We start from the raw sequence: 24825 nt of genomic DNA, 5'->3' as shown, positions 1-24825 counted from the left end.
CACGGCCGTACTTCTACAAGTAGCTTTCTCACGTTTTGCTGGAGTTGGCCAGCCATGCCGTCACTTCCCTCATAGGAGTCCATGATAATGTTAAAGACGCTGAAGAATGAGTAGTGGTTTTGGGCCACCTATTTCCTCCGTTTTCTCTGGTATCTATGTCGAAGAAGATGGCTTGGTTGCTGTTTTTATACTTTTCGCTCAACAAAAGTGAGGTCCACTTTCGACCCCTTTCCTGCCATTCGAGACGTATCCCTCCGCCCATCACTCAGAAGAGATACTTTCAACACGGCAAATGCCTCCAACAAGCTGCATCCTCTCGAATTGCCGTCCCTACTGCCCCACTCGAAGGCCCATGTCGTCTAGCATGCGCTGGAGTTCATCTTGTGTCCAGTTTGGAGGAGCGTAACAACTGTAGCAGCATAAATTTTTAACTGTCGTCCTTACAAATCCCCTGTGCTGGTAGTCCACATCCAAAAGGAGTGGGTGCGGGCGCCAAATTGCTGCTGCTGCTGCTTTTTTGGAAATACGTTTACCTAGGTACCCCGCCTTGCACGTCGATATAGTTCGCTCAATAGTCCTAGCTTCACCTCTTTCTCAATGACCGTTTGCGAAGTAGGTCATGAGCTGCTTCGCCGTCATTGAGATTAATCTGCATTATTCTCATTTCCGCGCTCTAACGGGCAGTGCCCGCTTGAGCAGCAGATATTTACCGCTTCCCGCCACGTGCTTTGCGTCCACATTCGGCGTCCTCCTACAGAACATGCAAGAAGACTCCTTAGTGCAGCTTTTCGCAATAAGGTCTTTCTCTCCGCAGTTCCGACAACGCTTTCATTGGTCAGAAGAGCCCGCACGTTGCTTCGCCATGTGCCCAAACTCTAGGCGTCGGAAGTATTTCAGCAAGGGTATGCACTCTCTGATCATGCACAACTTTCTGCCTCTTGTAGACTTATGAGCGCCGTCTGCGTCTTTTTTTTTTTTTGTGAGGTGTAAAACCATTAACAGGCGCCCATGAGGACAGTGCGAGACTTTAACCCGCTAAAAACCACCCCTCCTATTCCCTTCCCCATGGCACGACCGTTTAGGTATACCTTCACAGGAAGGGCAGCCATTTAGGCACTACTTAAAAGCCAACGTTGACACTCTTCTTGTCTTTGTTTTCGCATAATGTTTGCGGAGACCACTCCTATCGTCTTCCATATTTTCAGGTCGTGCAACATATTTGCCACAAGATTGTCTGGGAGAGATAACACTCCAATTTCCGTCTGTAGTCTCTGTCGTTCGTTATGGTATTTCAGACAAACAAAGAAAACATGTTCAGCATCTTCGATGTACTCACAAAAACTACAGAATGGATCCTGCTCTATTTTAAATCGATTCAAATATAACCTAAAGCAACCTTGGCCGCTAATTATCTGTGTTAAATAAACGTCAACCTCACCATGTTGCCTATTCACCCAAGGCCGCAAATCTGGTATGAGCCGGTACGTCCATCTACCCTTACCCGCTCTGCTCCATCGCTCCTGCCACTCTCCCACCAGTCGCTGTTTTGCTCGCTGCTTAGTCTCTTCAGCCGACAATCTGTGGACTTCTACCCTATACGTACCTTCTTTAGCTCACAAGTCGATTGGTAACATGCCAGCGATAACCAAAGCCGCATTTTCCGACACCGTCCGATATACGGCGCACACCCTTAGAGCACATAGCTTGTATGCTGACAAGATTTCTGTCGTGTATGACGGTATAGCGGGGGCCTTTTCCCACCCAGAAGAGCCGTACATTATTGCCGTAGTTACCACTTCTGCGATCAGCTTTCTACGGTCTTGCCTAGGGCCACGCAAGTTTGGCAGTAAGCACGCCAGCGACTTTGCTACCTTCACTGCCTTTTTCGCCCGCGTATTGGAGATACCGTCTAAACGAAAGTCTGCAGTCGATCATCACTCCTAGGTATTTTATGGCTTCTTGTGACTGTATCCTCGTATCTCCCACTTGAATAGTCTCTTCTTCAACTTTCTTCCTAGAAGAGATTAATACCGCCTTTGTTTTCTTTTCCGCCAGATCTACATCCACTGACCACAGCCACCCCTTGATCATGTCGGTGGTTTTATTCGCCGTAGTGGCAATTCCCTCCAAAGTTTTTGCCACGATAGTTATCACTATAGCGTCAGCAAACCCCACTGTGGATGCTCCCTCTGGGAGAGGTATTCTCAGGATATCGTCGTTCATTACGTTTCACAATGTAGGGCCTAGGACTGATCCCTGGGGTACCCCTCCAGTGATCAGCTTTTTTCTGCGCCCAGTATCTGTAACGTATCGAAATTTCCTGCCATTAAAAAAACTAGCCACTATATTTACAAGATATGGTGGGGCTCGTCTTTCCTGTAGGGCAGCTGTGACACAATACCAGTTTGCTGAGTTGAATGCGTGAGTCCAGCGTGTCCCTTTTATCGTGTCTGCTGCTGTATTTGTGACCACCTTTATTGCATCCATTGGGCTTTTCTTTTTCCTGAAGCCGAATTGTAGGACCGACAGACCTTTAGAGCTCTCCAGTGATTCTAAAGAATTTCGAATGATTTTTTCATACACCTTGCCTAAGCATACAATAGACAAATACGGCGGTATGCATTTGCTAGATGCGACGGCTTATTTAGCTTTGGCAGCAACACCAGCGTTTGTTGTTTCCACTTATCTGGGAAAATTTTTTCTTTCAAACAAGCGTTGAATGTGTTCACAAACATAGCAGGCCTTGCCAACGTGGCTTGCTTAATAGCGCAGTTTGGGATGCCATCAGGACCCGGAGCTGTGTGTGTGTGTTTTTTTGTTTTGCTCTGTGACCTGAAGGTAGAAAATCTTCAAAAGATACTGCTGCATCTTAATAGCAGCATGCACGATTCGCCATCCCTGACGCATATGTCCTAAAAACTACCCCCCACACACACTTCGTCTACCACTCTCCCCCGCGGGACCACCGTTAGGTATTACTTCGCGGATGCTGGTTGTCGCTAGAACGCTTCTGATGATGGGACCTCAGTGGAATACATTATCGGTTTGCACTCCCTTTGCTCTCCACCCGTTGTCTCTCCAATCGCCGTAACTCCACAAGAGTATTGCTAGCGAAAGCGTCTACGGCGTTCCAGGCTGCTGCACTGTCGACCATCACGCTCGCTATCTCGTTAGGTGGCACTTGACGCCCCCATACTGGGCTCGCGTACATAATGACTGAGGTCACCACCGTGGCTATGACCTTCCTCTGCACCTTCCATTTCTCCGGGAAGACTCTCTCTCTGAGGCACTGTTGCATAAGCTGAGCAAATATCTCAGGCCTTACCCTAATCGCTGCTTTCAGGGCTTTATTAGGGATCCCGTCCGGACCTGGGGTCTTTTTGTCGCCAATTCTTTTGTCGACCGCAAGCACTTCCTCCGTGGTAACAACCGGGGGTGGCTCCTGCTCTCTTCCGAAGAAGTCCACCGCTACGTACGGCAACTTTTGTGGGAAAAGTGTCGTCACAATTTTACTCAGCATAGCAGGGCACGTGACTTGCCACCTGCCGTGCCCTTTAAGTCTCTTGAAAACCACCTTATACGCGATTCCCCATGGGTTCACGTCAGCCTCTCTGCAGAGAGCCTCGATGCAGCTTCTCTTGCTGCGCCTAATGGCTTTTTTTGAGGTCACCGCGCAGGCACTTGTAGGCGTGGACCCAACTGTCGAAATATGGCTTCCCCTTTGATCGCTGCACCAATCTTTTGGCCTTGAGGCACTCCTTCCTGGCCGCGCTTATTTCTGTGTTCCACCAGTAGCACGGGGCGCCTTTTTTGCACGTTCTTCTCCTAGGCATTGACGCGTCGCATGCTTCGTTCATAGCGGTATAAACTTCGCGTAAGAGCAGCGCCGCCGTATCACCGTTTATCGAACGGGAAGAAAATGTCAGCCTAAAGGTTTCTTCGTCGAGCGACGGGTCGTTCCATTTCCGATCCCTTTGCGGCTTATATCCCTTGGCTTATATCTCCTCCGCCTAGCCGAGCCACAACCTCTATAAAGATGGCTTGGTGGTCGCTGCCCGAGTAGCCTTCACTGAGCGTTCACCTGCACTTTGGCACCAGACTATCGCTCACGAACGTGATATCGACCATTGATCCAAAGTCTGCTTTCCTGAACGTGTGTTTTTACTCGTCATTCATCAGCGTCAGTGGTAGCATTGCAAACGCTTCCAGTAAGTCCCTGCCTCTAGCATTGATGGTTCTACTGCCCCATTCCATCGCCCAGGCGTTAAAGCCCCACGCGATTATGACCAGTGGTTTGATGCGGGCATCCGCCACCAGCTCATCCAACATGTTCAGGAACTCTCTCTGCGTCCAGTTTCAGGGTGCATAGTAACTGTAGAAAAATAGGTTCCCGAACTCTCGCCCTCACGTAGCCGTTTTGCTGGGCGCTTTCATCCAGAAGTACAGATTCCGGTGACCAGATTGCTGCCTTCCCTGCTACATCGGCAATCCATCCACCACGGCTCATGCTTCTGAACGGCTCGCCGATAAACACCAGGTCTATCTTTTCTTCTTTGACGGTCTGTCTGAGCAGATCATGAGCTGCCTCGCCGTGATTAATTTGCATGATTCTCATATGCGTCCTCTAGCAGCTAAAGCGCGTCTGAATAACGGGAATTTACTGCTCCCCGCTACATGCTTAGCATCAGCGTTTGGTATGCCTTAACAGGAAAAGCACAAGGGATCTTTGGAGCACACTTTCGCGATGTGCCCATCTTCTCCGCATCGTCGGCAGACCTTTGATCGGTCGCATGCTTGGCAACGTGCCCGTATTTCAGGCAGCGATAACACTTCACCGGTGTTCTGTGCTCCCTTAGTCGGCACACCACCCAGCCTACCCTTAGTTTGCCACCAGCAAGCAGCTTGTTGGCTTCCTTTCACGGCAGGCTGATTATTGCCGTCTGGGTGCCGCTGTAGGCCTTCCTCAGGCTGACTACCTCTGCGTTTGCCAGCTCATATTGGCACTTTATGGCTTCGCAAATATCCTCCCTTGAGGTGATTTCGTCGATATCCCTGCACTCGACAAGAACCCGTTGCTTCAGGCTTCTAACTGCCTGGTCACCTAATAGGGAGCTCACTGCGTTCTTCAGCTCACCCGTTTTCTCTCCGTTTTTGTCTACTTGCAGTAGGTCACCTTTCTGCGTTCTCCTGATCTTGTGGACTACTTCGCTGAGCTGCTTCAGTTTGGGCTCGCCTTTAACCTTACGCAGCATTTCAGCGTAGGAGAGCTTGCCGGTCGCAGCTATAACGATGACGCCCGGTTTCCCTCTACGGGCTTGCAATGTGCGTTCCTTTTTTTTCCTGGCCGTCACTTGATGCCAATCCTCGCCGGTAGCCCCTGTACTTTGATCGATGGGCTTCTGCGGGCCCCCATTGGACGCACTGGCCACGTTACGACACTTCGCAGTTGGTGCGTCTATATCACCGGGCTGTCTTCTCTTTGCGTCGCTTATCCTCAGGTCGGCCTCCGGGGCATCTTTCTTGCTCACCCCTCTTAGATTAGGAGGACGGGCCGTTTGAGCGGCTTTATCGATCTTGTCTACCTTGCCACCTGGTTCGGCCCTCGTCTGGTCCTTTAGCAGCGCGCACTGCTCATAAGCTATTCTGATGCCCTCAATGGCATCTCTCATTGTTTGGTGAATGGATCGCCTTTTGCCGTCCTCCAACATTTCCACCAGTGCCTCTAAGTGATAACCCAGCCTTGCGAAGGGTTCCGTAGCCCCCGCGTCTGTCATAGGCACTCTCCCTAGTTTGGTAGGCGACGGTGGCTGGGCTTGGCCGCCAACCGGGGATCGTAGCATTCTGCTACTCGCCCTTAACGGGTTCTCGTCGCTCAGATCACTGGCGTGAACCCCACTGTGTACTTTTTTTGTCGAACCGGCAGACATCGGTGTTGCTACTTTTGTTTTATTTGTATACATGTTTTATTTTATATGGACCCCAACTGGGAAGCCTCTATTCGGTTCCGCTGGTGTAGTTGCTGTTAGGACCCCATAGTTATCTTTGCAAGCAGTGAGGCCATGCAATGGGTTCACGCTAGCCCTTATGAGACTAGCGTTCAGTGCCAGGTCCAGCATTAGCCAGGAGTTCTTCTCAACTCGACCTACACCCACCAATTTAACGGTGCGGCCTGGAATGTACTTCCCACACTTGCCATAATTTCAACGGAGCGAGGGCGGTGTCAGCATTAGCCCGAAAGCCATTTCGGCTGGATGTCACTCCAACTTACTCAGGTAACGGAATACTGCCACTACCAGCTCAAAGTCGTCGATTTAAATACGTGTTCCGGTATACCCTAATCAAAACCTTAACGGGCTCGGTCTTGATGCCTATCTCTAGGTTTCGTAGAATTGACTCCCTCGGTGTCACCCCCACACTAAGGGTGGGGAGCACCTATTCCAAGGACGGCGCTTACTCGTCCTGTCACCGAAGATTCGCAGAGTTATGCGGCCTTTTCAGCCACCCCTCCTCCTCTGCCGCTCTTGGTCGGGGACTGCTTATTGGTTATTCGCAGCTAACCTACCGATATACCCTTGAATACCCGCAGGCCGATCACAATCCGCCACCTGTGACCCCCACAGTAGGCTGAGTTTAGCCCTGTGCATGTGTGTGTGTGAAATAAGAGAAAGGAGTTATATTTAAACATTTTTAGATACCGTGGAATATCCGAAATTTATCGATAAAATCCTCCCTTCAAAAATAGCCATCTATTTTCCATCCTTTCAACGATGAACTTAAAGAAAATATGTACTGGCGCTGTTTGTTGCTAATTCACGTTGACTTTTAGCGCGAAGTTGATAATGTCCTTTCAAGTGCTCGACGAAAGTAGAGAGTGATTGATAAAAGTACAGTGTTTTTCAAATCAAGCATAATGGCAATCTCCTTAAAATTTATCATCAAATTTCAGTACAACGTTTTAACATTCAAGAGCGGTACTGTTTTAAGCAAAAGCAAACATTTAAATAGGCATTGTCATAAAATAGTCATTGACAAAATTTCAAAAATTTCACTGGAAAGAAGTAGTTGACTACATAGCATTGTCGATAATTGATTTTATTCCCCGAAAGTTTTGTCGTGATTTGCTAATTAAAATGAAAAGTTATTGTTGTTAACTTTATCATTTCACTGGAGCAATCCCAGTTATTTTTTCTGTAAAGAAAGGTATTGATCAAAAGATGTGTACATTAATAAATTAAAAAGGCGAACTACAATCAAACTGTTTGTCTTACTTTTCTTTTAAAGCCGTTTCGTGTTTGTAAATTCATCAAAATTTCAGGACGAAGTATGAATGAACCGTGCATCGTCCAATCATAACATTGACTGCATGGTTTACTTCGAATCAACATATTCTCTTTGACAAAATTTTAAAAATTTCACTGAAAGTAAGTCCTCGATCACACAACAATGTCAATGTGTTTGTTTATGTGTGTGATTGTGTATGTGTGTGCAAGGCTCAAAACACGTTTTTTTCAGTTTTTTTATATTATTACCATCACACTAAAGCAATGCCGTTATAATTGCAACTATCTTTGGTAAAAAACTAACGGTTGAATATATGTTAAGAAGACAAAGTGGAAATATACAACTGAAGTATTTTCAGCAGTTTGCTTCTGCAAAAGCTCCATTATTCTTCTCAAAATATTCGTAAACCTTTCATATAAAATGCGCCTGTAGAACTTCAAAAGTGAACTTTTACTTTTAGTAAATTTATAATGACTGTGTAGATATATCCATTTGTTTGATGAAAATGTATTGCCAAATTGCCAATTTATGCACACCATTGAGTTACTTACCTACTGAAACTTTGTGGAAAAAATTCCACTTTCAGTTTAAAAAGACTTATTTTATTATTGGTCTAATACTTTCGGAAAACTACGAAATTTTAACTTTCTTCAAGGACCGCTTTAAATGTCGCTTCAGAAATGTAAAGAAATTGTAACAAATGTTCAATTTTATTAAACCACATTGTTACGGAAATCCCAAATCCTGTGCATTCCAGGTAAGTAACAAAATCCCTAATGAGGGAAAAACTAAAGACACATTCGCAGCATGGAGCTGCCGGACGATGAAAACAAGTACCATGCAATAATAACTAGTAAATGAAGTGTGCGGGACTAAGAGGGTGTGTTGCTGCAAAAAAACCAACTAATAATTCGACATAAGAAAAATAGACTAAAATGGGCTGAGACGCTTAAAAATTGGGCAATAGGCCGATAGGAAAATTTCCTTTGGAGGGACAAATAAAAATTTCCGGTTTTCGAATCTAATATACGTGTGTTTGTACGCAAGTCAAAAGAAAAGACCGCTTGAGAAGCATGTCAAAAGAAAAGAGCGCTTGAGAAGCATGTATAGTGCCTAGCATCAAACATGGTGGGGGTAATGTCATTGTGTCAGGTTAGTTTAGCAACAGTAAATCCGGGAATCTTGTAAGGGCAATCAAAAAAGTAAGCAAAAATCCTATTTAAAAATTCTGCAGGACTCCGTCATACCCAGTCAGCTGTATTCCTGTGATCCTGCATTCATCTTTCAGCAGGATAATGATAAACTGTGCTAGAACTTTTTAAACATGAAGCAAGTAAGAACATAGTCCAACCGGTCTAAACCTTTCACACCAATCTAGAACGGCGAAATACTATTCCTTAGCCACCTTTGTCGAGAAATTTTGAGAATTGAAATTTTATTCAATATAAGGAGTTTTCAAAATAGGACGTAATATGTTAACATGGGTTGAGGTCGAAAAAGTGGACCGATCCGAAGCACTTTTAAAGCGTTTGTCCTTGCCCCAAAGTACGTCAGTGCACCAAATTTCATCAAAATGTCTCACAAATTACGACCTGCAGCTCAAACACAAAATTCATAGACAGACATCTATGATGATTATTTCGTTTAAAGCTGGCATTGTTGTATTAAGGAGTCATAAACGGTAATTTCCAAATAATGGATCAATTAATACATTAAAAGGCTGTTGATGGTATTACAACATTTAAGCAGATTATGAAGATTAACAAAATTGCTATTTTTTACAAATATGTTGTTTATGTTTACGTTGACTTGTTTATTCTTAGTTCTGAAATCATATGTTTTTGGTTACATTTTCTGTAAAAAAATACAGTAGCGCGGCTGCCCATTGTGTTCACCATTTCCAAGTTTTTAGCCCGAACACGAATATGACGAGTCCTTAGTTCAGTCCCCTATGATTGAACCAATGTTTTAATAACCGTTACAAATAAGTGCTGGGTTACTACGAAATAATTTAAAAGACAGGTATTTCCTTTTATCCATCTAATCGAAAACTTACATTATTTAAAATTATTCAATGAGAAATATAATTAACATAACGATAACAATACGTATAAATCTATGACTTGGTCCACAAATTTTCGAACGTAGACCATAAAATTACCCCACTTGATTTAACTTGCCGTGGTACTATTTGATTTCACTCTTTGGGCGAGAATTGTTTACGAGTGAATAACATCCGCTGAATTTTTATAAAAATAGAATCGTTTAGACATGAAGTTTAAATTAATTGTACTGGTCTGCCATATTGGAGAAGTTTATAAGTTAACGTTATTCTCAATAACTATAACTATCTTCAGATGTAGTAGTATTTTGTCACCATTCACTTGAAGGGTTAAGTTGAACAGGGAATAATATTTTTCGTTGCAGAATAAAACTTTGTTTAATAATGAAAAAAAAAAACAAAATTCCTAACACGAAGATTACAAGATTTTTGAAACAAGATTCCATATTGCATAAGCTACTGAAAAAGATCGAGGTATTCCAGTTAATCTATGAGAATCATGAGGGAGAAAATTAAGTTTACCTCAACAAATTTTACTATAAATTGAGCTTTTAATATAGTTGATCATGAAGTTACATTTATAAGTAAGAGATACCTATAAATAAATAAATAAATGCTGCTATTATTACAAATGTAGCTTCCGTTGATAAAGCATACTGAAATTCTTTATTGCAATTCATACCTGTGTTTAGACAATTCTTACTGCTTCGCTGCAGCCTAGTATTTTATTTACTTGAAATTTTGCAAACTGTAGAACGCGGTACTGGCAAAAAGCTTCTTTCCGATTAATTTATTAACGAAAAGGTCTTTTTTCTATTTCATTCTACAAATGTTCCGCAGTTCCCGTAAGTAACATTGTCAGAGATTGTAGTTAGGGAAAACACAACCAATGTTTTTAATATAAATATTTAGAAATTAGCTTATTAAGTTTCGTACCAAAAACTTCGTGTTCACATTGATCCAGTTTTAATCAATACAGCCAATTTTATATGAAGATCTGCTATAGCGATTTAACTCAAAGAATTCAATGAATTCGGTGAAAAAAGAACGAAATGGCCCACCATATTCACATGTAACCTCGTGGGCTTGAAACAGTTCGTAACAGATTGTTTACTAAGCAATCGTCAAGCACTTGTAATAATTCTATATTAATTCTTTTTAAGAAGAAGAAGAAAAAGCACATGGTATTGCTGGAAATTCATGCAGTGTTCTTGTGAAGGCAAAAAGTTATAAATAGTTAGAAACAGAAAAATGGAAGAGGAATATATTGCAACTGAACATATTCTACCCGAAAAAGTAGCTAAGAAGCGATTAGCAATAGACGAATCAGAATCGCGAGTTGGAGATTCCATCGAAATTGTAGACTCGAATCAAAGCTTGCTGGCGCCAAGGGCAAAGCGCATTAAGAGTGAAATACGGAAAATTGCTGTACCTCCGCACAGGTAATCAGGAGAGTTTCGCAATCCATTGGTGGCTTTTGAGAACTTGTGCTTTTTTTAGGTATTCGGCGTTGAAGGAAAACTGGATGAAAATATTTACGCCAATAGTTGACAATATGAAGCTACAAATACGCTTTAACACCAAATTGCGACAAGTAATTACGCTACTATTCTCACACACAAAGGAAAATTATATTTTCTTCAATTTTTATTTTAAGGTGGAAATTCGTTCAAGTTCCGAAACTCCAGATCTGTCGAATCTTCAGAAAGGCGTAGATTTTGTAAAGGCTTTTCTTTGCGGTTTCGATGCTGATGATGCTTTAGCTCTACTTCGCCTAGATGACTTGTTCATTGAAACCTTTGAAATTAAAGATGTGAAAACTTTGCGCGGCGACCATATGAGCCGTGCTATAGGACGGTTAGCTGGAAAAGGGGGACGCACGAAATTCACAATTGAAAATGTCACAAAAACGCGTATTGTTTTAGCCGACAGCAAAATTCATATATTAGGCGCTTATCAAAGCATACAACTTGCCCGCCGTGCCATCTGTAACTTAATATTGGGATCCCCACCAAGTAAAGTTTATAGTAATCTACGCTCAGTGGCTGGCCGTATTAGCGAAAAAATATGATGAATTCAATATTAGGCCTTACAATATTTATTAGTTAATTGGAAAATTAAATAGATTAGGATTCTTTCTAAACCTTTGTAAAAATTAAAATTACCAACATAGACAATGATATTGCTGCCAACACCATTATTACGCACATCTTACGATTTTTTCTTTGATACATTTCAGCTCGACGCAATTGCCGCAATCCTTCAGATATTCTTGTTTGCGTCTGTTCTATTGAATAATCGATACGATCCAAAATCGTCCCTTGTTCATGTACCATATGACCTAGATCCTTAAAGATGTCGTTAAGATCATAAATAGACTTCACTATTTTAGTAACTTCTTCATCGCGACTTGAAACCAGACGACTATTTTCTTCTTCAAAAAGCAACAATTGCTGTTGGGTCAGCATTCTACTAGTGCTTGGCCGCTGAAAATGCCCATCCAAATCTTCAGAAATGTCCTCGTCATATAAAACTGATCCCTTTTTAGAGTTCGACAATTGCAAAAAGTTATCGAAGGAATCCACATAATTTTCACGTTCTTCACTTTCGCCAGTTTTTGTAAAATCATCAAAAAATCTCTGGGAACGTTCCTCTCTTATGTTTAACTGTTTGAGATACATATTTTGGCTGTTACGAAACTTTATAGAAAGTTCTTGAAGGCTAATCAATAGAAAAGTAGCAACGTTTGAAGTTAAGCGTTGTTCTGACTTGGTACCGACGTCTACACAGGAACGTATGTGTTGTGTATGGCGATGCGCTGATGTTATAAGTTTCGATATTTCTTGACTAAGTTTATCCATTTCTTGTTGATTTTCTGTGTTTTCGTCAAACGCCGGACGAAGCAAATGACGAGCGTGCAAAGAACCAAGTTCATCTAGCTTTGGTTTTATTCTATAAAATAAAACCGGAAATTTGTAAACTCTATTTACTTCTAGTTGAATGAAATTATTTCTATGATAAGCTTCTTACATCGATAATAAAAAAAAAAAATTAATCTTTTACAATTATAGAGCACTGAGTTAAGGTTTCAAAAAAACTGACCAAAGGTTCGATATGCGATACTGAAAAAGCCCTAATTTTTAAATTCATTCCTTTTTCGGAAAATTTTATTTGCCTCACTTCCCACGCAAGTATGTGCGTACGTAAGACTGTGAGCTTATATGACAATCCGCATTAAAAAGTAAAACTTTTAAGCGCTATTGCAACCGGCATCTGGTATCGTCTTGAATTCAATCCGGTTTCCAAAATTACGAAATGAAATGACGATACTTTAAGCACACCATGTATGCGAGCTTATGTTGCTTCACAGGAATACATTCACTTCGTTGAAATACCTAATTTTGTATTAAATATGAAAACTATTGTCAAAAAACTGTCCCTCTTCTAAGCACAAAATTTTTCTAAGACCAAATAAATGTACAGTAGTCAGAGGAACATACCGGACTTTTGAACGCGTTTTTCGAAAACTAAGATTTTTTCGGACATGTAAAAAGAGATTTGGGCAGTTCTTAAAAAGGCGTATTTTGACTATTTATGCGTAACATTGTTTCACCGACATACTTTGACATGGTGTATTGAGCTTCTTCTAACTTATCCATCCATGTTGGTTGCGATCCATATTCATCACGTAGTTCTATACCCTCTTCCATATCACCTATTGAATGTTTTAGAAGCAATTCAGCATCATCACCTCCTTTCTGGAAAAATAAGAGATTAAAAATCACCAAGCATATTATTTGGCGGCTAGTGAAATAATTTACTCTATCTTCCGCGTAGAGGCTCCTATTTTTTGAAGCATTGTTACGCATTATATTAAAAACTTCCGTCAAATTACGGGAAGACATTTTTCGTATACATTTACTTTGCTCCTTAATTAAATATATCGCTATTAACTATACAAATTTCCACCACTTTTTTTAAGACCATATGTTCACAACTTGTCGCAGCAAACTTTCTTACGGACATAACGGATTTCTATACTAATTCGAAAAAATACACCGCTGAGAAAATAGCAAAATATAAAGGAACAGTTAGCTTAGCTTTAATAAGTGGTGAATTATTAAAATATTGACCATGTGCTTGGATAGCCAGATATACAATTCGATCAATATTTTGCCCGAATTCCTGAATTGTCTTGCTAAAAAAGTACCCAAAGCTATTTGTATTTCGTAATGTACCATATCTTGAATACTACAGTCGATATCTTATTTTAAGGATAAAGAATATAAAATCTTGTCAAACAATGCCATTTAACAAAGCAGAACAAGAAATGCTCGAAAGAGCATTCTTGAAAATAAATGACTTTAAAGTTTAAATATAACACTTTTTCTAATTGACTTTTTTGAAAATTTTTCGCACATATCGTGAATAATTTAGCTAATAGAATAAAAATATATTTTTAGATATGTTATTGGTCGTAACGAATTCACGAATAAGATAACTGTGTAAACGATACGATGCGAAGCGAGGAACTATTAGCGTTTTCTTAAGGTGCGTTTATTTTTCATGTTTTGTATTTATAAAATCTTCTGGATGGTAACACTGTTGAAATTAAATATACTTTATTCGTTTTCTGTAATTTCCTCAAAATTTTCCCATTATGTTTACGGTTCCGCGCGTAAGACAACGTAAGACTGGCTTGCATTTATAGTAATATTTAATTTGCCCAAAAAAAAAAATAGATAAATAAATTAAGACGAGTCCTACCAAATAAAATTACGTTACTTAATATAATAGAAGTGGAAAACCTTAATATATATATAACAAATCTGAGGCCGTTATGTGGTTAGCTGTTATTAAGCCAACATTGTTTATTGCCTCCTTTAAGTTTGCATTGATTTCTTATGCGTGTGTGTGTGCGTATATATGGCCATTACTTTGTAGTAGACTGCTTTTCTTTCTTTTTCTGGAATGTTAAAACAACTTTTTGCTCCTTTCAAAACAAGATGCCGATGTTGTGAATGCTTAACACAAGTAGCTGCTGCCGTCACTGATTTCGATGCGATGATGATCATGAAGGCAACCTAATAACATCAGTAAATAGTGGTAGTCGGTGCAAGTAGTGATACACTCAATTGGTGAGGCAGTTTATAGGTTTATCAAATCTTTGGGCTAGAATTATATGCACATACACGCAAATACACAAATACATATATGTGATCATTAACCGCGGAATCTGAATTGATTTCTGGCTATTTTATTATTTTAATATAGAGGTGTTTTGAAGTAACTCAACATATAATTGCTTTGTATTCATTATAATTCCTTGTTCTATCTTCAGTTTTCTTTAAAACAGCGTATAGTGAATTAAAATATATTGTATTACATATTTTCTAACGTTTGTTTGTGTGGACAATTGGATATCTATTGGGCCTCGATTAACAACTGGTTTGTTAAGTTTTTTTATTGTCACCCAACAGTTTAAGCAAATATCGTTACAATCGTGTTCGGCCGTCTTCGTGTAATTAATGTGGAATTAGAGGATCTATACTACCTTCATGTATTGTGTGTTTCATAAAGTTAGCAAGTCTCCCCAAAGGATTACAAAGCAAAGGTAATTAACCGTATTTATGAATATTTTTAAATGTATATGCATAAACATGTAAATGCATGTTTATCATTTTCATAGTGTGTAAATATGATTCCATTCGCAAATCGGGTGCATAAATGACGAATTTAAATAACTAGTCTGCATTATTTGTTGCCTATCCTATAGTATAGTATATGAGTAAAAATAAAATAAGTTCTTGTAGGGACGGGACTATCTAATGTCTAGTATCTGGAGGTGTACTGTTCTGTTAACTTCCACCAAGGAAAATGTAAACATATATGCATGCCAGTCTCTTGTGGCTGCTTACAAAGCGTATTGATCAAATGAAATATGTTAAGTGATATCGAAAGAAAGTTGTAAAATACGCTTTCATTTAAGTGAACTAAAAGATAAAAAATAAACTATGTTCCTATGTGTTACATGAGTGCACGTAAAAGATTAAGAGGCTTAAGATTTTAATGTATTGGAAATTAGTCCTAATCATTTGCGTATAGACATATAAAAGTAACTGACAAAATTGACTTTCTATCTTTTGGTTTAATTGAAATAAAAACTGGTGTTAAAAAAAATTTTTTTTTCTATAAATTACTTTATATTTTTTGGTCTTTGTTTTAATTCGCATTCTGCTCTCCAAGCCCTTTTATTTAACATCCATATCGTTGTGGCGCCCGCATTCTATTCTTCAAACGCTTTTAAGTGTTAAGAAAAAGATAATAAGCCACTTTGTAGCGGCCGCCATTGTGAATGTACAGGGAAACTGATTGCACCTTAATGCATTGTTAACGAAACGACAGCTGTATGAAAAGTTTCAGAATGATTAACCGTACTCAAGTGGCTGAAATATCGGTTGACTGAAATGGACCTGTGAACAAGTTCGTTTTAAGCCGAAATTATTTGCCGTTTCCACGAGTCGACCAGAATACTTTTAATACATAATTCGTACACCAGTTTAATTATAAAAATTTGAGTATGAATATTATACATCTGGCTATTTGTTTACACCTTTTTTGGTCCTCGACTTGGCTTCATTCATTATCAGTGCATCAACCCCTGTAAGTACTCTTGTTTTCAAATTCCTAAATTGCAAGTCTTCTACACTCTGCATTTTCTTTTCTTCTATTTTGATTCTCTCGAGTAAAATGGAGCAAAAAGCGATCGAAAAGGGATAGAGCTTAAGAAAATGCCTTTATACGCTTTGCTAGTAGGCGTTTGAGTCAAGTCTTATGTGTCTATATGTTTAACAAGTATCAAATCGATAGTAAAAGCTTTTAGGTTTTCCTCACAAGTTTATTTTTTTATTGCGCTTTTTTTAAATTAGATCTGTAGAACTTACCTAAAGGCAAGTTCAGTTTCATGAAGTTTCTTATGTTTATGAAATTTTTTTTATTAACTCAATTTTTTTTGGCGACTGTTTCTCGACCAGATTTGTTCGAACCATATGTTTTTTCCATAGATGCAATCACTTATTATTGTTCGAACAAATTTTTAGTTCTGGACAGCAGCAATATTACCTATTATTCTTTACCTCTAGTCTTTGTGTTATTGATATTGTACATACTGACTCGCGTTTTCTTCACAAGAGCTTCGATGACTCACTTATCATTACGTAAATTAAGGTTAGTATGTGCAAGGTTGCCCTGATCACAAGTAGATTTGTTGGACGCTATATTATTCCAAGCATATTTCGTGTTGAAATATCAAGAGCAAATAGAAGCAATGTTAGCGTATATCCTTAACAATATAACCGAATATAATCGTAAAAAAAAAGAAAAAATGTTCAATAGCTTATATAAGGTATTCAAGGACCAGAATCGCATCGCTCCGGTCATGTCGATGCAAGCGAGACAGTGGATTTCTTTTAGGGCCATCGCCGCCATATCTTGTTTTATCTTAGGCCACCAGACTGGAGCTACATAGGTTGGTATAGAAATGATTATGGTGGTATGAGACCAATGAATCATATGTCGGCTTACGCTTAGGTTTTACCGTACATTTCTTAAGTCCGGTCAGTTGTTTCGCATGAGGGTTCCAAGTAAGGGTTTTGTCAAATTTGACGCCCCGGTATAGAATTTCATTGTTTTTTATTTGAGAGCAAAAAGGTCGACAAACTGTGTCAGACAGAATTGTTTAGCAATGCATATGTAGAACTTCATCTCATCTTCCCTAATTCAAATCTGTTCCATGGTTTCCCAAGATGAAATGAGCATAAACGGATAGCGTTACTGTAATTGTGTTGGAAAATAATGTTGTGTTATGCAGTTATTAAACGGACTTCATTTCATTGACTTTTTCTGAGTAATTACTGGATTGCGATCTCCTGACGGTTTCTGGTTTCTTTTTTTGTGTAACGTGCTTGGTGGCGCCTCTGCAGTGGTTTATCAAATTTTCATTCCGTGTGGCATAAAGACGCATTTGAAGTGCGTGTGTAGCGAGCTACTTCCTGATTGCTGTTGAAGGTAAACTTTATTTACTTGTGAGAATGGCAGTTACTAAGAAGAACAGCAAGTGTTCATCGTGCTATATCTTAATTGGTAGCCATGAGGCTGTAGGTTGCGAAATGTATTTAACGTGGCTTCATGACTCGTGTATTGGTCTATCGAATGAGGATGTTCTTAGGGTGAGTGATGATGTGTCACTTTTTGCTTTTGCTACTGTAGAGGAAGAACGACGAATTACAAAAAATATACCTTTAGTCTGAAGGAACAGAACCGCCCGATCTCTTTTGATGCCACTTACTTTAAATCCATGATAGATCAATTAACTGTGGAATTACAGCTATCGATGAAGGAGTCAATGAATGATGCCTTAATTGCTCTCAAATCGGAACTGAAGCTGAGTACTGAAAGGATGAAAGTTAAGGTGAAGTCCTGTGAACAAAGTGTAGATCACATTAAGAACGTTATGGACTGGTGTTATGGATTGGTGGCCGTGAATGGGAAAACTAATGCACTGTATAGAATGATAAACACGTCGAACTTTATCATTAGCGGCTTTCCTGAAAATCTTAGTGATGCACCGTGAACAGTGATAAAGATAGCAGGGCACTGCTCATTGTCTATTGCACTGCATGGCATCAATTTTGCTGGTTATATGAAGAATAAAAAACTATAATGCTTATATTGAATTCGATTGAGATACGTGACTTGTTGGTGGGCATGTACTTTAAGGACTTTGAAGTACATCTGCTCTATGCTGTGAACTGTGTAGATGACCCCAAATTTACACAAGACATTCTGAATCTTAACGATCCTCAGTGCAGCAGGAGAGTTGAATAAGATATGTGCTGATCTTTTTAAAAAGGGCAGAGTCGCGAATTTCAGGATTGTTAATGCTATTAAGCCTTGTGCTGTTTTGGTGCTGATGGTAACACTACGAAATTGGATCTTCAAGTCTGTAAGGAAATGCTGAACAGAACATTCATGGTAAATGCTGAATTAAGTGCTGAACGGAATATGCAAAACTAGTAACTATACGCCTTGATGGCATGTTTTAGGGTGATTGGTATGTTTTGGGATGATAAGGTAGTGTTGTATAATGTATTTTTTAGTGATTAATATAATTGTAATTGTCTTTTTCTTTAAAATTAATTGTGAATCAGTTGACTAACCCTAATACGGGTCCCGTTGCGTGTAGTAGCTCATATAGCTTTCAGTCGGGGGGCACTCTTTCTGAGCAGATGATAATAGCGAATGTAAACTGCTAGAATATTAAGACTCTTTTACGCTCCACGAAATTTGATAAATTGAAGGCTCTGGACAAGTTTAACCTCATTGCCATCTCGGAAACGTGATTAAAACCCCATGTCTTTTGTCGATCTGTGCATATTCCTGGCTGTAACCTTATTAAAAATGAGAGATTATTAGGTCAGTGGGGAGTGGTGTTAGTATCTATATAGTCCATGGTATTGGTTTCAAGATAATTTCTGAGGGGCTTGAGCTCGTTGAGTGCGAGTCACTGTTCATTGAATCAGATATTGGAGCAGTGAGCATTCTTTTTGAAGTACGCTATTTACCGAGTGGTAACATGAGGGCCATTAAAAATAGTTATTTACGGTTATTAACGAAGTACTGCAGAACTATAATTTTTGGTGATTTTAATTGCAATCTTTTCGATGTAGCTACAGCTTATGTTACTAGATCTGTTTACTGGAGATATAAGCTTACTATATATGAGACGTTGTGACTTAGCACACCAAACTACTTGACTTTTGGTTGATTAGTTATAATGCCTTGCTTAACTATTCTAATCAGGTGCAACGTCCGCCCATATCTTATCATTCATGGATCTACGATAGCTTTAGGAATAAGTGTATACAGGCAGTTTAAACATATTGATTGGGGTGGGCTCTCTGCTTGTGTAGCTGAGTTTAATTCAAGCACTTTTCTGACTACCGCGAGCGTCGTTGTGCAGTCGGAACTTTTGTATTCGCTTTTAAAATCGTTATATTCTTTTGTTTCTGCTGTCAGAAAAGTAATCCCCACGGATACCGATAAGTGGATGACGTGTCAGTAATGTCACTCAGGCAATGCTCCTTAGAAATTATGCATACTCGTCTTGTCAATCTACTGGATCTGAAGATGAATGACAAGTTTATTGCCGCTATCGGAATAAGGCCAAGAAAACTATTCGGAAAGAAAGAAGAAAATATTTTATCAACGTGTTTGTGGGAATAGGCTCCTCTACTATGTGTTAAGGAGTTAACATTACATTAAAGGGAATGATTCTCCGTTTAGATTCGGTGTGGATGAAGTGAATGATCATTTTGTATGTGAATCGACTTTTGACTTGTCGGTTGGCATTGACCCCTGGAAAAATCTGATCTTGTATGGGCCTTTCTCGTTCGCTTGTGTGTCGTGTCATGAGCTAAATGTAGTACTTCACCAAATTAAATCTAAATCAATTGGTGATGATGGGATTCCTATTCTCTTCATCAAACTTATCTTCCCGTACATTGTTAAACTGGTAATGATTCCTGTTAATTCTATATTCACTCAGTCGGTTTTTCCGTTGAATTAGAAGAAGGCGCTTGGTGTACCGGTTGTGCCTGCACCTAAAGTTAAAACTTTCTATTCTATTGATGATTTGTGATCTATTTCAATTCTTCCGGCTATTTCCAAAATTGTAGAACATATACTCAAGAACCAGATTCTTTCTGCTGTGGTGAGACTTGTTTCACCGTCGGGGGCATAGCACCACGAGAATATTAATAAACTTAACGGATACTATTAGGATTAATGTGAAGGGTTCTCGCATGCCGTCGCTGGTAGCTTTGGATCTATCAAAGGCATTCAACAATGTCAGTCACCGGGGTCTCACCAGCTGGACAGTTTGATTTTTCTAAATCAGCGTGGAAGCTAACATACTCGTACTTTACTGTGAGATTTCAATTCATTGACACCCATAATGTTTATTCGACTAGCAGTAGCTACCCAAATTGCTTACGGCGAATTGTATGTGACACTTTACTAATTTTAAATTGTAAAATGTCAGCGATGAATCGTTTATGCTATTAAATAAATGGATATATTGATTAATGCAAGAGATATCCACTTTATTTACTGCCTTTGTGCTTACTGAATTTTGATTCTCTTATAATGAAGCTTAGAATATTATTATTCGTATACACCTAGCATTAATTTTAAACTTTAACGATTCAGTGCGAATTGTACTTTAGCGGGTTAGCGGTAGTTACTTCAATAGATTTAATTGGCCCTTGAAGCGCTTCGAATTGTTTTCTCAATACAGATAAATAAATACATAAATGATGTATGAAATATGTAAAAGTTTTAAACGATTGGATAAAGCGTTAATGTACAATATTCAGGTTTCCATGGTTTGGATGAACGATTTGTTTTTGGAATATTTCTCTTAATAGCGAAAACTGTGTTAAAGAGTTAGGATTACGGATATAAACCTTTTTTCAAGTCCAGATGTCTCGTATACTGAAATTGAATGAGCACATTACTACGGTTACTTTTGTCAGTTAATATGTAAAACGTAAGTTTAGTAAATGTGTTGCATTCTCTCGCATATACAAATCAATGAAACGTTCGCTGACTGATATCGATAATGAAGAGAAAGAAAATGCTTTACAATACATATACCCATGTTTACGTTTCGTGCATGTGGCATGAAATTTACCTTTGTTAAATGAGTTCGTAAATAAGGATTATTTACGCATTTGATGCTTGTAAAGGACGTTTACATGTATAAAACTAGCTTTAAGTTTGTGGGCTGAAAAATATGTTTACAGTTACCCTCAATGGATGAGGCTAAAGAAGCATGTCGGTTAAGTTTTTGAGGCACGAATTAGATGATTTCGATTTGGACGACGCGTGGCTTCAACAAAAATGATGCAAAATGCCATATATTTCGTGACAAAACCATTTTATTGGGAGAAAAATTCAACGATCATGCAATCTTAAAAGATGCCTAAATAAGCGTACCAGAAAGATCATGCGATCTAACATCGATCTATTGGAGATGGGTTATGGTGGAGCATTGGGGAAATGTGTCGTGCTCCTCTCATTTTGATTTGCTTTCGCAAATCTAAAGGAAAACTCATTATAATCATATCATGTTAATACATTAAAATTACGGAAAATGATTAGGATCGGACCAATTTTTCAATCACTTCTTATATAACACGTCGTTTTGAAAAGTTGTCATATGAATAACTGTATTAAGTGAAACCGTGTTTAGGGCATTTAATAATCTAACGCGGCCCATTATAAGGCATTCATCTGTTATTTTAGTTATTCAATTTGTTCAACTTGAAATAGAAATTTGAAATGATTTAAAGATAATTAGAATTTTATGGCTTATTTGATCAACGTCACATCTTATGTATTATTTTATATAAGTAATCTGACTTTTCACTTTAACGCTTTTACTATAATCTTACTGTGTGTTGGGTTTTGTGTGGTCGTTGAAAAGAATTGAAGACATTATTCAAAATACTCAGGAGGCGTTAAAACGAGTCTCCATCATAATAGTAGGTGATTGGCTGGTATTACATTTGTTTTCTTTTACCACTACACCTACAGTATTTTCTTTTTATCGAAAATTTAATGAAAGATAGGCGAAATGCATGAAAAAATAAGGGGACATCGCATTTTTAAACATACCCGTTTTTTTTAATCACCACAGAAAAGACGTACTAGAATTATGATTAAGTTTATAAGTCGATGGCAAAATAGATGGGGTTGGAAATTGTCTTTCTATATAGTTATATAATTTAATTATTTCGCGATTTAAGAAAGCGTGCAATTGCTTCATGCCCAAATTGAACACTACAGTCATCTAATAGGTGGCTTAAAGTTAGGAGTTAAATTTCCACTATTCTTGCTTAATAGAAATAACGGGTGAATTTGATATGTACCAATTAGAGTCTTACGAATTTCTAATGTTGACGTCATTTGGGTGGATAGCTTCACATTTTAAAGGATTAATTATATTGTAGTGTTGGGTATTAAAATAACTATCTAGCATCGCCAAAATAGGAAGAATGCTTTTGTAAAAAACTCTTAAGTCTTTAGCAGTGGGGTCCGTTAGCTCGTTAATAACTCGGAATATCAACATGGGAAGGCATCAGCAGGAGTTCAGCTTTATTAGGATTTCGAATAAATTTTTCTCAAATTTCCATTATCGGAGCAGTGCCATTGTTAATAGGAAAAGTTATATTAAGGGTTCCTTGGCTATCAATACATACGCAGAAGCTCAAGTTACTGCATGATACATCGCTGCAGCCTAAGCTACGGTAGATACAGAAAAATAATCGCTCAAAAGGTCAAGTTCTACTGTTTCATTAATATGTTTAACAAAAGCGAAGGAAACAATATTAATTTTAGATGGATCGGCATATGTAAGCGTTCCTCTCGCATAATATGGTGCTTGTAAAACGTGGGTTAGTTTGCGATTATTATTTTTTTTATATATTACAATTTCAAAAAATAGAATACATATGATGGCTGACACAATGATGCGTTATTCGTATTTTTGGGTTCGGACTTAAACTTTGCTGATTTTTCACGAAAATTTACGAGACGGGAAAGGAAAAACGTTGAAGAACCAATGCAGACAGTTTATTATAAATTTATGCTTTATTTTCTATTAATTTAAATTTACTTTATGTTATTTGATTTAAAATGATCAAATCAAAACATTTAAGCAGTTCTTTCGCTTTATTTAATTGCGTCACTGAAGTCACCCGAGAAGAAAAATTAATCTCAAACGTTTATAGTACATTTAAATTTGGGCCATAAATTGTGATAATGTGTGACAAAATCAGAAATGGAAAATCTTGCAAAACTGAACATAAATATCTTAAAAATTGAAAATGCCTTTATAACGGTTTCCCATTTAAATTTAATTAATACGCAAGAACGAAAAGCTTTAGCTAAAAAAATTAGAAAATTTTATTGTTAAAAAAGACCCTTTCGTAGTACGTAGCGGAAAATTTAAAACAGAATTGCAAAGTTCTTCAGCTCTTTACAGAGAAATTCTGGCAAAATTGCAGGATCGTAACGTGCGGGCAATTGCAATGCAAGTATGTCAGATAACATTTGTGGTGATGGGATAATTAATCAGTGATTACCAGTCTCTACCAACTTTTATAAAAAATAAGATTAGCTATAAAATATAGATTAGCTATAATTTTTGATGAGTATGGTGAATATAGATTTTGAAATCGGTAATGCGGTAATGCGGACAGTTGCATAATATGGTCTGCATAGAGGTTTGATAATTCTTTTGGTGGATTTTCTATAAATTTTCAAGCCTCACGCAATTACAGATGGTATCAATGACTGAACAACATCGATCAGTAAGGATGGATGCGCAAAACTGTGCTTAAATAAAAGAAATTTGATGATATAAAGACTTTTTATTATTTTATCATGGAGAAAGAGGTGGCGAGCTTTGAAATTGGACGATTTATCAAAAAAAAACCCCTTAGGAATTTTAATTTATTAACTATATTCGTGATGATATTGCGAAAGGAAAGACGGAACTGTATAACCTGCATTTATCTAGTGAAATGTTGGCGCCGGAAATGTTGCTCCAATTCGACAAACTATCCACAGTATTTTTAAAAATTATATTTGTGTTAGTACTTAATGGATAAATAACATATTTTTATTATTATTATTATTATTATTATTTGTTTAGACCAAGGAAATAAATTCTACGACAACAAATAATATAGGATGAGCGGCAGCAGCTAAAACTAGCTTTTTTTAAATGATAAACGGAATGATTAATCCAGTAACTTTAATAAAGTCAAATGTTGTATTCTTACTAAATTCTGCAGGCACTTTGGAAGAGTTCATAAGGTTAACGGCTTCGAAAACGTATTTTCGAGTATTGGAAAGGTTGCGTCATTCACAAAGTATGTGTTTCAGCGTAAGATTTTGGCCATAATTCCAAATTAAAGGAGTAGATTTTTTCGTCCATTGGCTTTTTATTGGCGTTATAATAACATCGCGAAGACTCTTGTTTTGATTTTGATTTTCTCAACGTTGCTTTGATATAGAAATGAGACGAGATTAGGACGCGAATAGGGTAAATGGTACCGCTGTCTTTTTTTTTCGTTAACGAGGAATACCCGAATTTTGTGATCTCTTCTTTCTTTATCTAATCCTACTTCATTCTACTTGACAGCAACACAATATTTCGTTATTTAGTATTCATTTTGTGTTAACAGTGTTCAGTTCGTAAGATGCAGTAGAAGCAGAAGTTCTAAGAGTTAATATTCAAATTAAAATTTTTTATGTTACTTGTATTGATGATAATTAATTAATTGTATTTAAATTTTTATATGTTGTACTTATCGACTGAATTTTCATTGTACACTGATTTAAATGTTATTGTG

General features: G+C 38.3%; 3 protein-coding genes across 9 annotated transcripts in view; 2 read left to right on the top strand and 1 right to left on the bottom strand.

Moving 5' to 3' along the window:
* Positions 1 to 10594: 10594 nt before the first annotated feature.
* LOC119637575 (RNA-binding protein pno1) lies at positions 10595 to 11428 on the top strand. Its single transcript, XM_038033691.1, has 3 exons — positions 10595 to 10785; positions 10844 to 10937; positions 11001 to 11428. Exons 1-3 carry the CDS (start codon positions 10595 to 10597, stop codon positions 11412 to 11414), a joined length of 699 nt encoding a protein of 232 aa, XP_037889619.1. The 3' UTR covers positions 11415 to 11428.
* Positions 11429 to 11459: 31 nt separating this feature from the next.
* Positions 11460 to 13595, bottom strand: LOC119637574 (syntaxin-16). 2 transcript variants are annotated; one of them, XM_038033689.1, is made up of 4 exons: positions 13582 to 13595; positions 13165 to 13404; positions 12965 to 13101; positions 11460 to 12295 (listed from the first exon to the last, which is right to left on the bottom strand). In XM_038033689.1, the coding sequence occupies exons 2-4, from the start codon at positions 13246 to 13248 to the stop codon at positions 11482 to 11484; spliced, it is 1035 nt and encodes a 344-aa protein (XP_037889617.1). In that variant the 5' UTR covers positions 13249 to 13404; positions 13582 to 13595; the 3' UTR covers positions 11460 to 11481. The 2 variants fall into 2 exon arrangements, with proteins under 2 accessions (XP_037889617.1, XP_037889618.1); XM_038033690.1 differs by lacking the exon at positions 13582 to 13595 and having other exon boundaries at positions 13165 to 13445.
* A 367-nt stretch (positions 13596 to 13962) lies between these two features.
* The window catches only part of LOC119637589 (myb-like protein AA), a 30151-nt gene continuing 19288 nt past the window's right edge, over positions 13963 to 24825 (top strand). For 2 of the 6 annotated variants that reach the window (XM_038033730.1, XM_038033722.1), the window contains exon 1: positions 14489 to 14957. In XM_038033730.1, the coding sequence (XP_037889658.1) occupies positions 14902 to 14957 (56 nt within the window). In that variant the 5' untranslated portion in view covers positions 14489 to 14901. The other 4 variants (XM_038033726.1, XM_038033727.1, XM_038033723.1 and 1 more) reach the window with 4 other exon arrangements.

This window comes from Glossina fuscipes, unplaced genomic scaffold (genome assembly GCF_014805625.2).
Source record: "Glossina fuscipes isolate IAEA_lab_2018 unplaced genomic scaffold, Yale_Gfus_2 60, whole genome shotgun sequence".
In the NCBI taxonomy this organism is placed as follows: domain Eukaryota; kingdom Metazoa; phylum Arthropoda; class Insecta; order Diptera; family Glossinidae; genus Glossina; species Glossina fuscipes.
This window is presented reverse-complemented; position numbering and strand designations above follow the sequence as displayed.

Bases quoted from the DNA above. Each gene is read 5' to 3' on its own strand.
- LOC119637575 (XM_038033691.1), top strand. From the start codon at position 10,595: ATGGAAGAGGAATATATTGCAACTGAACATATTCTACCCGAAAAAGTA. The intron at 10,786-10,843 runs GTAATCAGGAGA...TGCTTTTTTTAG, and splicing joins ATTGCTGTACCTCCGCACAG to GTATTCGGCGTTGAAGGAAA. The intron at 10,938-11,000 runs GTAATTACGCTA...TTTTATTTTAAG, and splicing joins TTAACACCAAATTGCGACAA to GTGGAAATTCGTTCAAGTTC.
- LOC119637574 (XM_038033689.1), bottom strand. From the start codon at position 13,248: ATGTCTTCCCGTAATTTGACGGAAGTTTTTAATATAATGCGTAACAAT. The intron at 13,102-13,164 runs GTAAATTATTTC...TTATTTTTCCAG, and splicing joins GCCTCTACGCGGAAGATAGA to AAAGGAGGTGATGATGCTGA. The intron at 12,296-12,964 runs GTATGTCGGTGA...TTTATTTTATAG, and splicing joins GCTCAATACACCATGTCAAA to AATAAAACCAAAGCTAGATG.